The sequence below is a fragment of the Seriola lalandi genome, unplaced genomic scaffold, assembly GCF_002814215.2.
Source record: "Seriola lalandi dorsalis isolate HSWRI2012SDOR001 ecotype SW California unplaced genomic scaffold, Sedor1 jcf7180002054311, whole genome shotgun sequence".
Lineage (NCBI taxonomy): Eukaryota > Metazoa > Chordata > Actinopteri > Carangiformes > Carangidae > Seriola > Seriola lalandi.
Genome location: NW_019524864.1, coordinates 720,630 through 735,082, shown reverse-complemented (window position 1 = coordinate 735,082; position 14,453 = coordinate 720,630). Strand labels below are relative to the sequence as shown.

The following is a 14,453-nucleotide window of genomic DNA, read 5'->3' as shown; positions in this document are numbered from 1 at the left end:
TCCTCCTCCACAGATGCCGGCTGTGTTTGAACAACTGGATTTTATCAGCAGCACGCAGCCAGTCTGCCAACAACCTCAGACAAGAACCTTCAACTTCATGTCAGCACAGCAGGTTCAGTTCTGGCTTTGCTGCACGGATCCGCAGGTCAAACTCAATCAGCAACACACATCCTCTTCAAGTCCTCGAGCTACTTGAGATTCATCGTGCCACACATGCATAAAATGGGCATAAAGTAGCTCCTATTTAGCAGCATTCTGACTTATCACAGATGGGTGCGACGATGGAGAGAGGTGGTGAAAATTTAACCCTTGCCAGCGATTTAAACCTTTGTTTTCCAGACTTGCTGCGAGTGTTGAGAGTAAATTCTGACAGATCGGTATTTGGAAGTTTGTTTGAGGAGAGTCTTTCCATCATTCTCAAGCTCATTAGAAAGATCTAGATTGAACCTCTCCATCGTCTCTGTTTGTTCCTCTTGGCTCAGGGGTTCGAGCTCGACTGTGGACTTCACATTTAATGCTGTTGGACAACGATGACAGCGACGCTGAATGAGGCTCATGTGGGTGATGCATGGGAATGTAAGGTGTTTTTCCACTGCAGCTGATCACAGGGGAAAAAGTTTAGTCCCCCCCCCCCCGGTTTTGAAATGAAATGTTTTTTCCCTGCAAGAGAACGTAATTCCCTGCTATAAATGGGGCTGGTGAAAATTTGACAATCTGCAAGTCAGCTTTGCAAAATCCCCACCTGTGCAAAGCAGGAATGTTATTCGACAGAAAGACTGAGTATGATTTCCCATCAAAATATTTTCAAAGTAGGTAAGCCATAAAATTGCGGTCGCTGGTGTTGAAAGCTTTGTCCCACAGTCTGCAGGTGGAATTTACATATATTAAGTCTGGAAAACAAGTGAGATTCATGGCCGACTCTTGCATAAAAAAAAACCCATCGGCTCTTTCTCTCTTTGCTTCCCTCTCCCTTCTTTCTCTCTATCGCACAGAAAGCTCTGCTTGTTCCTGGTTGCTCATGTGTGGCAGCAGAGCTGGATGGAAAACATATTGCTCCATCAATCACGTCCCATTCTTCTCAGCAATACACTCGACTCGGAGGCTGTCTGAGACCAAGGCCACGTTCAGTCTCAGCCCTCGTGTAAAAAAAAAAAAAAAAAAATGCAAAGATGACAAATATTCCTCCAAACAGATCCACAGCTACGTTCTCTGTCAAAGTGTACCCATTCCGATATAACCTGATCTCTTTCAAATGATGTTCCCCCTCCTTGACAGTCCCTTGACTAACACTGTTTTGATAGTATCTTACTACACAGAGAGTCGAGTGTGTGCTGCGTTCAAACAAAGCTTCCTTCTCCCCTGTGTTATACCAATAGATCAAATGAAAAGATAGAGGGAGAAGAAGGAGGATGATGTCGGTTTTCATCAATATCTGGCTGATGTATTCAGGAATTTCTGTCTTTCAAGTCTTTGTTTCAGCACACACCAAAAAAAAAAAAAACAAAACAAAGAGAGAACACAAGAGAGAACACTGCCATGCCCCCAGCAGTGCAAGAGAGAAAGACTTCCACCCTCCCCGTTCCCTGGCTGTTATGTGTGACACACAGCTTGGCTGCAGCCCCGGTTGTAGCCCCTGGGCAGCGCATATGTCACCCATTTGTACTCCAGAAAGCACTCAGTTCCGAGCTAAGGCCGGTTATGAATGGAGGGAACACTTACTCGTTTTTCTCCAGAGCCATGAGCAGCTGCTCACCTTCCGCTTCAATCAGGAGCTTCAGTGATGCAGGGTGACTCTGAAGAGACAACAGACAGGAGGGGAGATGAGAAAAAATGACTTCTGGAGTCAGGCAGGAAACATCGCTCGGATGACACAGACGCAACTTTGACAGTCACCCCGGCGACCGTGAGAAAGCACGCGCGATCACTGTTTTCAATTGATGAGAGCAGTTGGAAATCCTTATGAAGCTACTTTGAATCTTAGAACAAGAGCGGAGGAGATTATCTTATGTTACTATTCCATTTGACATTAATCCTGCTGAGAGCCACGAGTCTTCGCACCCCTTGAGTTACAACACTGAGGGAGATCATGTGTCTCTGTTAGAGTCAGATTAAGTGGCACCGAGTCATACATCACGTCTGTCAGTCGTGCTGCGCGACCAAACGGGGGCTGCACGTGCGCACACGCCCACACGCCCACACACACACACGCACACGAACGCACGCGCTCGTCCACATGTCAACATACAACCTCTCTTCTCCTGTGCTCTCTCTCTCTCTCTCACTCGAGCACAGAAACACACACATCACCGGGCTAGCACACGAGCAAACGCATTTCACACACATAGTTCAATCTGGGTCAACTGTGGCAAGGAGCGCAGCTCTGGGTTAAGTCATCCATCACCCCATGTGGAGAAGAATGTCTAGTGGATCATAAGAGGATATGGAAGCAGAACACTTAAGGTTTAAGGCAGTATCATTGCACAAACCAAGTGGGAATAAACTTCCTGCTATTTTCTGTTCAAGCAGCTTTCTATATGCATTCTTTGACCTCCCTCACACTGCATAATGTTTATGACAACTGCCTTTTATAACCTCAGGGAAAATATGCATAGCACACTGCATATATGGGGTTGTTATTAGAGGAGTAATATATTCAAATTAGCGCATCATAGGTATTCTATGTGCGGACGTGAGGTTATGTTTTGTTTTTCAGGTAATAAGATCCCTGAGAAACCTTGTGGCACCCTGTCTGTTTGGTTAAGCCAGAACAAATTAATCCACAAATGAATTCACTTAATAGCACAACCTGGAAACTCAAGCTGTGTTCCTAAGTCTGCCTGGCAGCCATGTATTTTGTTTTTATAAAGTCTGGGATTATAACACCAAACAGAGCCAAGGATCCAAGATTTCAAACTTTAATGTTCCAGTGAGTCATGTGGCGTTTTCTTTCCGCTCTGAGACATTGTACAGCTGTCTGTGTTTGGAATGTACCGAGCTGAACGCAGAGGCGAAGACCGCTATATCTCTGCCTCACTGTATGTGGTCCTACACACTTGAATTTAGCTGACTCTTAGTCCTGACACGTGAGCAGGATTCAATACATTAAGCCTGAGATGCACCATGAAGCTTAAGGATCACACACATATACAATTTGTTGATTTTACTGCAATTGACATTACATTTAAACAGCAATTACCAAATTTGATTATTCATCAAATCCCTGAGCAATGTTAATTTGAGGATGTACCACATAGGGCGACATGCAACAGTCTGTTGCATGTCACACAGCTGATTAGATATACAACAGATCGGTTCAAAATTTCAGAAAGTAAGTAAAACTTGACCGAGGGTAATCTTGAAGTTGAGTTGTGCAACAGGTGTAACAGTAAACCCTGATTTGAACGATTTACGACTCGCTTCTAGAGCAGTGGTTTCTCTACCTGTGGTCCGCAAAGGTATTGCAAGGGGGTCGACAAATCCTTTGCAGTATAGTGCAACTTTGGTGAAAAAAAATGCAATTATGTAAAATATATATATAATGTTTTTGCATGTTCAAACAAGAAGTGCTCTGAGAACACATTATTTGGCCTTCGTATTGTTATGGGGTCGAATGTGGGTCGCCAAGATAGAGATTTTCAAATGGGCTTTGAGTTGGAAAAGGTTGGGAACCACTGTTCTAGAACAAAACACATACTGACAATTTTCCCAGCCTTTCCAATAGTGGAGCCAAAACTTTAAATTTTGCCCTGAGGATGCTGTTAGAACAAATGGGCCATAAGGTCAGTTGAAATCAAACTGATTTACTCCCTTGGGAACATGAATGTATTCAACAAACTCCATGGCAAGTTGCCTGTTGGATTATGAAATACATTGTCACGTGTGCAAAGTTTTGGCCTGATGGTGGAGCAAGAAGAAAAGTTCCAGAGCGTCCAAAATAAGAAACTTTCATTCCCTGGGAAGCAGAGGATTCATCTTTTCTAGATTATGATAGGTGGACATTTTTATTAACTGACGGTTGCTACAGTAAATGTCACAAAAATAAATTTCGACCTGATGACGAGATCAAAAGCGAAGAGGTCATCGGAATCACTTGGATTCATCTGCAGCAGACCATGGATATCAATGAATTTAGATTCTATTCTTCACCTGGGATTTGAGCTGGCTGATTGGTTTCCAGTCGTGTCCAACGAGCAGAAGAGGTACTGTAGTCCCATAGTGTTTCTGCTTTGCTGTTGGTCTGTGTTGAACAGGCGGGCCCAATAGATTCCCTGTAATAAAAAAAAGGAAAAAAAAAAGAATATATACTGTGTAAGAATACAGAGAAAACTTCAAAGTGTTCCTCTTTTACTCTAAATCCTCTCAGCATCTGGAAAGGCAGACCATGTCCATCTTTGTGGACACAAACAACAGGAACATTTTCTAAACTGATTACTTACAAACAACACTGATAATGAATTCCTTCCCATTATTAAAAGGCCAGAGCCTGGTGCTCATTAGCGACATCAGGACACAACCTGACAGTGCAGCTGCCTCGTAATATAAAGTGTCACTTAAACAGAATCACAGCGTATTTGTATTTGATGGATTTTTAGTGTCACAACAAACAAATAATGATCTCTGAATGTTTCTGTTTTTCATAACTAACAATTATCCAGTCTGACAAAAAGCCATCTCCAATACATCCTCGCCCCTTTCCTGAACATATGTTCACCGCCTCTTCATGGGCTGTCAGTGGAATAGAGCCCGTCTCCTCTGCCATAAAGACACGAACACAACAGCACTAATCAGCACTCTCGCACATCAAGCGATGAGAACTGTTAGCCTGTAGCGGAACCGTAACCACCCCCAACACCAACACCACCACCACAACCACCACCACCCCCTCCTCCGCCACTCAAGCCACATAAATCTTCAGGAACGGAGAGTTTCGAGCGAAGAGGAGCTCGGGTTGCTGCTGCTGCTGTGATAACTCCTAACACACAGGGCTAGTGTCCAGGATGCAGTGCAAGGGATTAGACGCAGCTTCGGGGCATTGTTCCCAGCATGCTTTTATCTCCTCTCCCTCTCTGTTCTGACAGGGTGTTATAACTGAGCCTCCGAACGGCTACAGTTCTTGAAACTCTGTTGTGTTGCCAGTCGTTTAAGAACACATTCGTCCCTAAATCCAATATTGATGTCTCCGAGCATGCCGTCGGGGAGACAGAGCGGCGGGGAAAAACAACCGCCATCCTAAATGAACCTTACACTTGTAACTGAGACAGAAGCTAGAAATCTCTCTGAAAAGTACACGGCGGAGAGGCAGAATGCGATGGCGAGCCAAAGGAGGACATCGCTAACAGGGTTCCTGCAGTAATCAGTTCCCCGCAGCGGGGAAGCTATTTCAGAGTTTGGGTCTCTTACTAAAAACAGCAGGGGTTGTTAGCACCATTTGTTTCAGAGCAAACATCCTAAATCAAATGTTTGCCTTTTTTTGGTTTTGTTTTTTTGTTTTCTTCCACTGATGCTTCATCAAGCATTTCCAAACAGCAGGGAAACAGATTTAGTTCGAGGGTGATGTCAGTGACTTGTGAGAACTTTTGCGTGAGGTTTGAGCATAATTTATATGTTTTGAAACCGAAACTTTGTTCCTAATTAATTCTGAATCACATTTCAAACACACACAAACACACTGAGAGGGATGCGCTCCTCACTGATTATTATTATTACCAGCAGACTCAAGGTTCTTCTTTCGAGGGGTTGACATCCCGAGACTCTCTCACATGACTCACCCAGCTAAAATTGCTGAGTCTGCTTATTATCCAGCCTTAATAACCCAGGGTCAGACACAGCGCTCCCCAGCTGAGCTTTGTTCTGGTTCTCCTCTGAGGAAACCACCACTCTGGAGTTCATCACAGAGCCGCTCCAGCTGATAGCGGAGTTGCCAGAGGTGACCAGCTCAGCAGTCCTCATCCAGCTCCAGCCTGATGATGAGAAGCAGGCTCCGGCAAGGGCGGGACGGCATCACACACACACACACACACATTACAGCGAGAGAAGCATCCTGCCTTCATTAGTCTTAAAAAACCACATCGTCTGGGGGAGGTGGGCATGCTGAGTAAGGGAACGCATGACAACCTCGGAGAAAAGTGCGGATGGATAAACACAACAGATGAGGGGAAAACAGAGAGGAGGTTTGACAGAGAAAGGTCACGTCCCACTGAGGTTGGCCATATGTATGCGGCCAACGCTCAAGCACACGCACACGGATGGAGAGGCCGTCGCCTTTTCTGTGGCATCGACTCTGAAGGCGAGGTTCACAACCGTACAGCGTTTGGTTCCCTGACTTCAAAGTCCGCAAGTGAATAACCATTTTGTTAATGTGGTGTGCTATGAGGTTTAATTCCCCCACTTATAAATGGCATTATATTAGTGGAAATAGTCTGCAGGCTCATTTCTTTTCCACATGCTTGGGAGAGACATTTAGCAAAGTTGGAGCGTGGCGGTGCCGGGGTGTGTGCAGCGTGTAAGTGGCTTTTGTTAGATAGAACGTTATAAGAGCTACCAGAAGCATCGAGGGAGCGATAAAAGTGGGACCAGAACCTGAAGCGTTTTTATATGTTCAATAAAGGAGAGTGTAAACAGAGGTCTTAATAAAGGAGCGTTCTGGCCATGATCAGCTCCCTTTATGCTTCGGTGTACACAAAGAGAGCTTGTGCCATTTATATTGCCTCAATAAAGTCGGTGCTAGGTGGGAGGATTGGATGTCTGCGTGCGTGGGGACGTGACTGTGGTGTGCGTTCGCGACCGAGCGAGCGCGTGACTGAAGTGTGATACAGACCGATGACTGAATATATTCATAAATTTGGCTCTCCCCTGCAGTGTCGTTGAGAAAAAGAAACAAATCCATTATGGTACGCTGTATGTTTTTTTGTGCTACAAACTATAAATGATTGGCTAACTGCGGCTTAACAGCGGTGTAGCATAATCAGGCGAAATGATTTTGCAGGTCAAAAGGTCTAAGTCGTGATAAATCTGCAGCTTCGAAAGATGATTAACAAGATAGGAAAGAAAAAAAACAAACATTCCTGCAACTCAAAAAACATGTTTTCTCAAATCTTTGTTTTTTTCTTAAAAAAATATTGGAGGGTTTAACCTCCAGCTTAGGCCGCTTGTGATGAACCTGTGGTGTAGCTCAGTGGTTTGCGATCCCTTAAAACAAAGCTTTCTTGTCGCCCATCATCACTGGTTGCACGTGTGTGTGTGTGTGTGTGTGTGTGTGTGTGTGTGTGTGTGTGTGTGTGTGTTATGGGCAGATCAGTCAGAGTCATTTTTATCAATTCAGTTTTAGAGACACAAAGAGGCAAAACTATCGAGTCACTCATAAGAAGAAAAAAAAATATTGGAAGAGCGTCAAAATTTTTATGCACAAATGATTTTGTTTGCTTTCCTAATTGGCTCTGTTCTCATCACCTCAATCCGCGGGTTGGGATCTTGTATAACATTCACGGGAAGCACTGATGCGGTGATATGGGGGTGGAGAGATTCCTAAATTAACCCTGGGATTTTTAAGATGCCTAGTTTCGAGTTCAACAGTGGTTTCAACAACATTTCAATCTATGTTTCATTCAGTTTTCAACAAAACCTCGGCCTCTTTTAACCTCGACACCTAGCCACGTTTTGCCGTAAAACTCGCCAAATCCGTGCTTTCTGGGGCAGTGTACGGTTCCTGATGGTATTTCAAGGTGAATCATTTCCTGGTTTTATCAAAGTTCCCAAATGAATGCATTTTCCACAGGCTACGGGGCCGCTGGTCCCCAGGAACAGATGAACTTTCTCACTTCTTTCTTTCTTACTGCCCTCTACAGCTCCGGCCCTCGCTCTGTTCCACCAAAACAAATCAACAACTGTTCGGCTTTATTAAACCCCAGAGCCTGCTTTCTCGCAACCGACCGCAACTCACTCCTTGACAGGCAACCATGAAGTAATGTATTCATAACAGTCTATGCTTTTCCAACACAAATGGCATGCTGTTCTTTTCATCTTCACACTTGATGAGGCCGTGCCCCCCCCCCCCAAACATGTGTGCGGGTCCTCACTGAGATGGGATACAGGCTACACGTGTGCACACATCAATAAAAAGCACTCCTAATCGCATGCAACCTTGTCTGGTGGCTGGCACAAGAACACACAAGGACACACCCCAAAGTCACTCTGACTCTCTTCCATCTTGAAAATATGTTAGATTGAAAAAATGGAAAACAAAGCCTTTGACAGTTTGAAGGATACTCTTTGACATGCAAAAAAATCCCATGAATAGTACGAAAACAAGTGCAGAGGAAACGGCATTGTTTGACATGTGTGGACACTGTTTAGTTACTAGTCAACCCTCGAGGCGGGAATGGGCCTGTAACAAGGGCATGTGGAATTAATTAGGGCAGAGAGATGAGTTTGAAGAAGGTTTTCCCTGGTTCCACCAGGAAGTGTGTTCTTGATAAAGCAAATCTAATAAAAAATAATCAGATCACTTTTTCTGCATCAAGTGCATCTATCTGCAGATATTTTTATCCAGATGCAGTGGCTGGCTTTAATCAGGGCACTGACTGAGTTCGGGATATGATCCAGCAAAGTTTCTGAGCCAAAAAGTTGCGTCTGACATCAGGCCATGAGGGAAAACTTTGTGAAAGTTTATGGCCATTGTTCATTTAAAAATGGCTGATTGACAGGCATTTCACGAGCTCAATTTATCCCCAATCACGGTGGGCAAATTATGCTAATTCAAACAGAATGGTGATTGGGAATAGACTGATGAATGATACATTGGGAGTGAGATCCATCACCCAGACACGCTTTCATAAATGACCTTGAAGACAAAAGCAATGAACTCCACTCCTCTCCTTATCACTTTGTGTCTAGGCCCGTGACTAATCATTATTGACTATCATTTTTTTTCTGAGTAATCAATTAATCCTTTCTTTCATAAGATGCCAAAACAGATCAAATTCCAAAAGCCCAAGTTGAAGTTGTCAATCTGCCTGCTTTAATCAACCAGCAGTCAAAATAAAGGAAAGTTTTAGTGTGTCAAAGGTGAGGTTTTGCTACTTTTTTCTTCCTTTTTCTCATGGTTGAGAAATATCCTTGATTCTGTTAGTCGAACAAAACAAGCTATTTCAAGGCGTCACCTGGGGCTCTGGGAACTCGTGATGAGCATTTATCACCATTTCCTCTATAGGAAATTTAAAAAATAATCCAAAGATTAATCAGTCATGAGGGTGGTTGCTAAGTTGCAGCCTTAAATGATGCAAATTCTCACATTTGAGAAACAGGCCTAAACGTTCTGTTGATCACCTAATCTTCGCCTCGCTCCGTATAATTTGTCACTTGAGCCTTAGTGCAGGGTTTGTAGGGATTACAGAGCAAAGGTGAAAAGTGCCTGGTAATCTTGACTTAACTCCACAGTAAACATCTGACCCATTCGGGGTACATTATGTCAACACCTTGAGGGTTGTACTAGGAAACAGAGAAACCGGTGGGTGACATCATGGTAATAGGAATCTGCACAAACTGGAAAGGGGGTCTACTTAAATTAAATCTAATAAGGTAGCAGTGTGTCAAAAGTCACTGCAATGAGAGTTGTTAATGGTTGGATTTATTGGCGGCATTTTTTTAGAGCATATTTAGGGTCATAATCATGCCGTTTAACACTGGACTCCCTCTACTGGTAAATAGCTCTTTTGTGTGCTCTCTCTCTCTCTCTCTCTCTCTCTCTCTCTCTCTCTTTCTGACTCCATCTCTCTACCCCCACCTTGTATACCGAGCTCATTTACTGTCACACTAGCCTGATGTCAGGACATAATTACTCTATGGGAAATAGATGGTCCTGCTGCAAAAAAAAAATTCCCCTTGGCTCAGCAGGAGGTTAATGTTGTCCTGAGAAACCAGTGCCGTTACGCCCCCGGTGGGTAACACCATTACGCCCCCCAGCTGCAAAGGCTGCGCTCGCTGCCTGGCATGGAGCCTGCGTGCCTCAGCAACAAAGGTCAGAGTCGGAGGGGAGCTTCTGGAGCAGAGCTGTGTGAAAGCTTGTAACTCCTTGGAACTCCTCTGTCATGGGAAGCACATGTCTGGCGCACATTCAAAGAAAAAAAAAAAACTTCAAGCCTTCTTAGAAAGACAGGGAAAGGAAAGGAGGAGCAGCTGCTATATCATCACATCTCTATGTTATCGGTTATCATGCAGCATGTAGTGACAACCGTGTCATTACCTCAGTGGAAAAAGTCACATCAGTGTTTGATGAAAATGAAATAGCTCTGACACACTTACTTGATTAGTGGATTGAGCAAATTATGCAAGACTAAGTTTGATATTTAAATTGCATTTATTTAAGTTATTCATCAAGCAAAAAGGCTAAACATTAGCTCTTGGCTGTGCAAACATGCAGCTCTCAAATTAGTGATTCGTGCTCTCAATTTAATGATTTGTGTTCTCAAAATGGTAATTTGTGCGCACTAATCAGTTTTATTTTTTCCTCTACGACACCTCCCAGCCTCTGCACAAATGCTGAGAATTTGCAGATGTTCTTTATATCATTTCAAATTGAATGCATTTGAAATGTGCTCAGCTTGAGCACTCTGTATTTTATGATACAAATAAATAAAGAAAGAAAGAAATGCTCCTTTCACTAGGTGTTTGACAACGTGAAAACAACCAGCCCAAACTTTTAACAATCTTGGATTGGTCAATGTTCTACTTGAAACTTTCGTCTATGTGTAGGTGTTTGATGTGCCGCTTGCTCTGTTTCACTTAAAAATACATCACAGGTCCGCCTGTGAAACACAACTCAGACAGACTCAGAGAAAACAACTGGCAGCAGCTGAACCTCCGCTGGGCCAGTTTGTTAGAAACTCTTCCAGGTAGGAGGTGACCTGTCTTGTTCCTGTTAACACGTCTTACTATTAAGAACCATAGGGCGGCTTGTCCCTTCTCATTGCAGAATAGGGAGGTGAAATCTGGGTGGATGGTGCATGTCAGGCTGGAAGATATATTATCTGGAGCCAAGACATAAAATTATGTGTTTCAAATCTCAATGGAAGACAATGACTGCATATACACATGGAATCTAGTCAAACTGGGTAATGTTTCCCTCAGGATCTACAGTGTAATACAGTGTTAATCTGGAATTGCAATTAGTTTCTATTCTCTTCAAATGTTTAATGCTTATCACCACCTACACCTTACTGTGTTTCAAAAGCTGACAGAATTTCGTTTTTTTTAGTTAATTTTTGTTCTTGGAGAAATATAAATAGACAAATGCTGATATGATTTTCAAGTTACAAAAAAAAATATGAATAAATTAACATGGACAATGTGAAAAGTGCATTTTCAGTTTCCTGTAAATTAAAAATGTGTGACACAAGATATCTGCTAAAACTACTTACATATTTATGAAATTCAGTCTCAGTCAAAGAGGTGATTAGGTGTAAATATTAAAAATAGACTTAAAATTGCAAAAATCAAACTTTCATATTTACAAAGGATGAAATGACTACTAGGATCATATTGGACTAACGTTAATCAGGTGGCAAGAAACACAATTTTAAAGGAGGTACACTGCAATTACTCCATGTGGTAATAATTCATCTTTCAATGTTGTGTTTACAGCTTGGTCTACTGCCCCCAAGTGGCCAACAAGTTAGTAATTGCTGTGATTCTTAATTTGGCTCCAGTAGCTGAATGTAGCAGTTCTCAGCAAAGAAATCTCTCATAACCCACCGTATGCTAATTGCTCAGCAGTTAGCAACTAGCTATGTTTTAGCTAACACAAGTTGAGCAACTAGCTACCTTTAACCTAATTAAAAAAGGAAAGCATAAATTCTCAGGACTCGGTGGAGACCAAACCAGAGCCAGAAGAATGAAGGACTTAATGTTCGTCAGGTGGCCAGAAACATATTCAAATGAATGCTAATGTTGCTAGAACATACAGCTAAAATGTTACTTTAAAAAGGTCATAATGGACCATTTTTACTTGTTGACTCGCAGGAGAAGCACAGGTGAAACTAATAACATTAGCTCAGTTCCATTAAGTGCTCCAGTGAGCCATTACAGTGAACCAGCATGCAGAATAGCCAAGCCCTGGGAGTGCTATAGTATTAATGTCCTTGATTGCACCTTGACTTTTCCTGCTGTGACGGGTCAAAAGTTCTGCTGTGAAAAATGTCTCTTATAGATATGTTTTTCATCTTGTTGTGTAGTTCTTCTTGTGGCCAGAGAAAACTCTGGCCAAGCAACCACCATGCAAAATAACATGTGAACAAGTGAAATGTAAAGATTAATTGCACTACACCTAAGAGTACTACAAAACTAAACACAAGAACTGACCAGAACAGGTTTATAGACTGTCACAGATTTTTTTGTGAAACACTAATGGAGTGGAACATGAACTACCCCACATAGATTTGACACTGACAGGAGATGTCTGAGCCAAGTGCAGGGCGCTATGACCAGATGAGAGAGAGGACGTTAGGGAGGGAGGCGTGCAGAGCTCAACTATGACCTGTCTGGGTGTGATAGTCTCCAGTGAGAAAGTCCAGAGGTAGCATCAGGTTTCAGCTTGCGTGTTTTTTGTTTTTTTTTGTTGGGGGGGGGGGGTCAAATGAGTCCAAAGCAGCTTCGAAGAAATTACTGCAACACATGTAGGGTCAGGCCACATGAGCAAAAGTCCAGCTATTCTCCCCCTCCTATATAAATATCCCCAGTGCGGAACAGCAACTGGTTGATCAATCTGTCTTAATGCACAACCACATATTGGCCGACTCTTCTTACCAGCCTCCTGGGTCTTAAATATCCTGAACCACTCATCTGGAAGATCAGAACCCATTCATACTGAAAAGATACTAAATGCCTCTGACTCGAGATGGGTCACATCATGGTGATAATGTCTCTCTGGGGGAGGACACTGTTTTCTAAAGGAATGTTTTACTATAGTCCAAAAATATATTCTCAGCTCAGCTTTCATTAGTCTGAGCGTGCAGCACGCAAGCTGCATGCAGCGCTCGAGGCAGAGACAGTCATATTGGCTGAAGCAGTGCAGCTGGCTAGTAAATGCTGGCTGACACTAAGTGTGTCAACCATTGGAGGAAATCATTCACAAACGATCCCCAGCTAAGACAGAAACATGCGCAAGACAAACAGGGAGAGGAAAACCGACAAGAAAGCTCAAGGAGCGGTGTCATGAAATATGAATGCAAATATGACATTGCATGGAGATCTTTTCTTAGCACCCTTGGATTCTGAAAGCAAAGACAAAAGTGCAGGAGACAAAGTGGAGGCTCATAAAAGGGAGCACTAATGATTCCTGCACATGAAGTGCTAATTATTTTCATGAATCGAATCATTTTGTCTATAAGTGGTGCAAAAGGAAAGAAAGAAATAAGAATTCCACTCTCAAGTTTTGACATTTTCAAATTAATTTTGAAGTCAGCTATCACCCTGGATTTCACACAGTTTGATTATTTTTCTCTTTTAAATTTCACCCCAACTCCTGTGGGGGTTAAAAAGGACTTGTTCACACTCCATCCATTTATCTTAAGCCCGAATTACCCCCAAGCAGGTAAATATCCTGCCAATACTGATCTGCCCAGACTTTCACACGCCACAAATGAACTGGCGATGATGGTTTTCAACGAGTCTGAACCCACGGGAAAGACGCATCAAGGCCAACTTCTGATGATGGTGAACGGTTGATGAATAAATTAACAACTTCCTCATGCTTCAATCCCAAGTTTTACACATTTGCCCTTGCTGGTAATTAATTCCCAGGATTCCACACTGAATGTCGTGACTGCCAGTGTATTTGGATGTCAAAAGTTTTCGGTAAAAGTACAGCTCCTCCACTCACCACTGTTTCTAAAACTGCTGTGTAGCATCCTTGTTGAATCTCACCTAGGGCATGGAACACTGGCGACTGAGATGTCATGAGCCACAGCCCCAAGGTGTTGCAGATACCGTATGAGCCACAAACACGAGCATAGACACACGCTGACATCACATTTGAACATTTCCCCAGAGCTCACAAGAGCAGCTCTTTTCTATTGGTTGCTGGGATATCAAAAACACAATAAACACCCTAATATAGAGGTTGTCCAAAAAAAAAAAAAAAAAAAAAAAAAAAAAAGCTGCTTGACTGCTTAAGTTCAAACCAACAATGAGACTTAGATTTTACGTTTGCCATGAAAATAACCCTGGAATTCATCTGCATTTGAAAAAATGAAGTATGTTTGAAGTGCCTTGAAAAACTGAAGTGTGCTTCCAGTGCTACCACTGATTACCAAAGAGAGTTTCAGCATCATCAATTATACAGCGTCTCCTCTCCTCTGAGGTGTACACACACTGGGTGGACTGCGAACTAAAAAAAAAAAAATTGATGCTCTGCTATTGGCATACAGTTGAGCTGTATTGGAGAGAATGGATTTAGAAAG

The 14,453-nt window shown here is 42.8% G+C and overlaps 1 protein-coding gene across 1 annotated transcript in view; it reads right to left on the bottom strand.

The window, feature by feature from the left end:
• Positions 1-14,453, bottom strand: part of adam12a (ADAM metallopeptidase domain 12a) — a 72,575-nt gene that overhangs the window by 57,610 nt on the left and 512 nt on the right. The window contains exons 2-3 of the mRNA XM_023406509.2: positions 4,147-4,268; positions 1,720-1,793 (exon numbers count right to left, since the gene is read on the bottom strand). Of these exons, the coding sequence (XP_023262277.1) occupies positions 1,720-1,793; positions 4,147-4,268 (196 nt within the window). The remainder of the gene's footprint in view (positions 1-1,719; positions 1,794-4,146; positions 4,269-14,453) is intronic.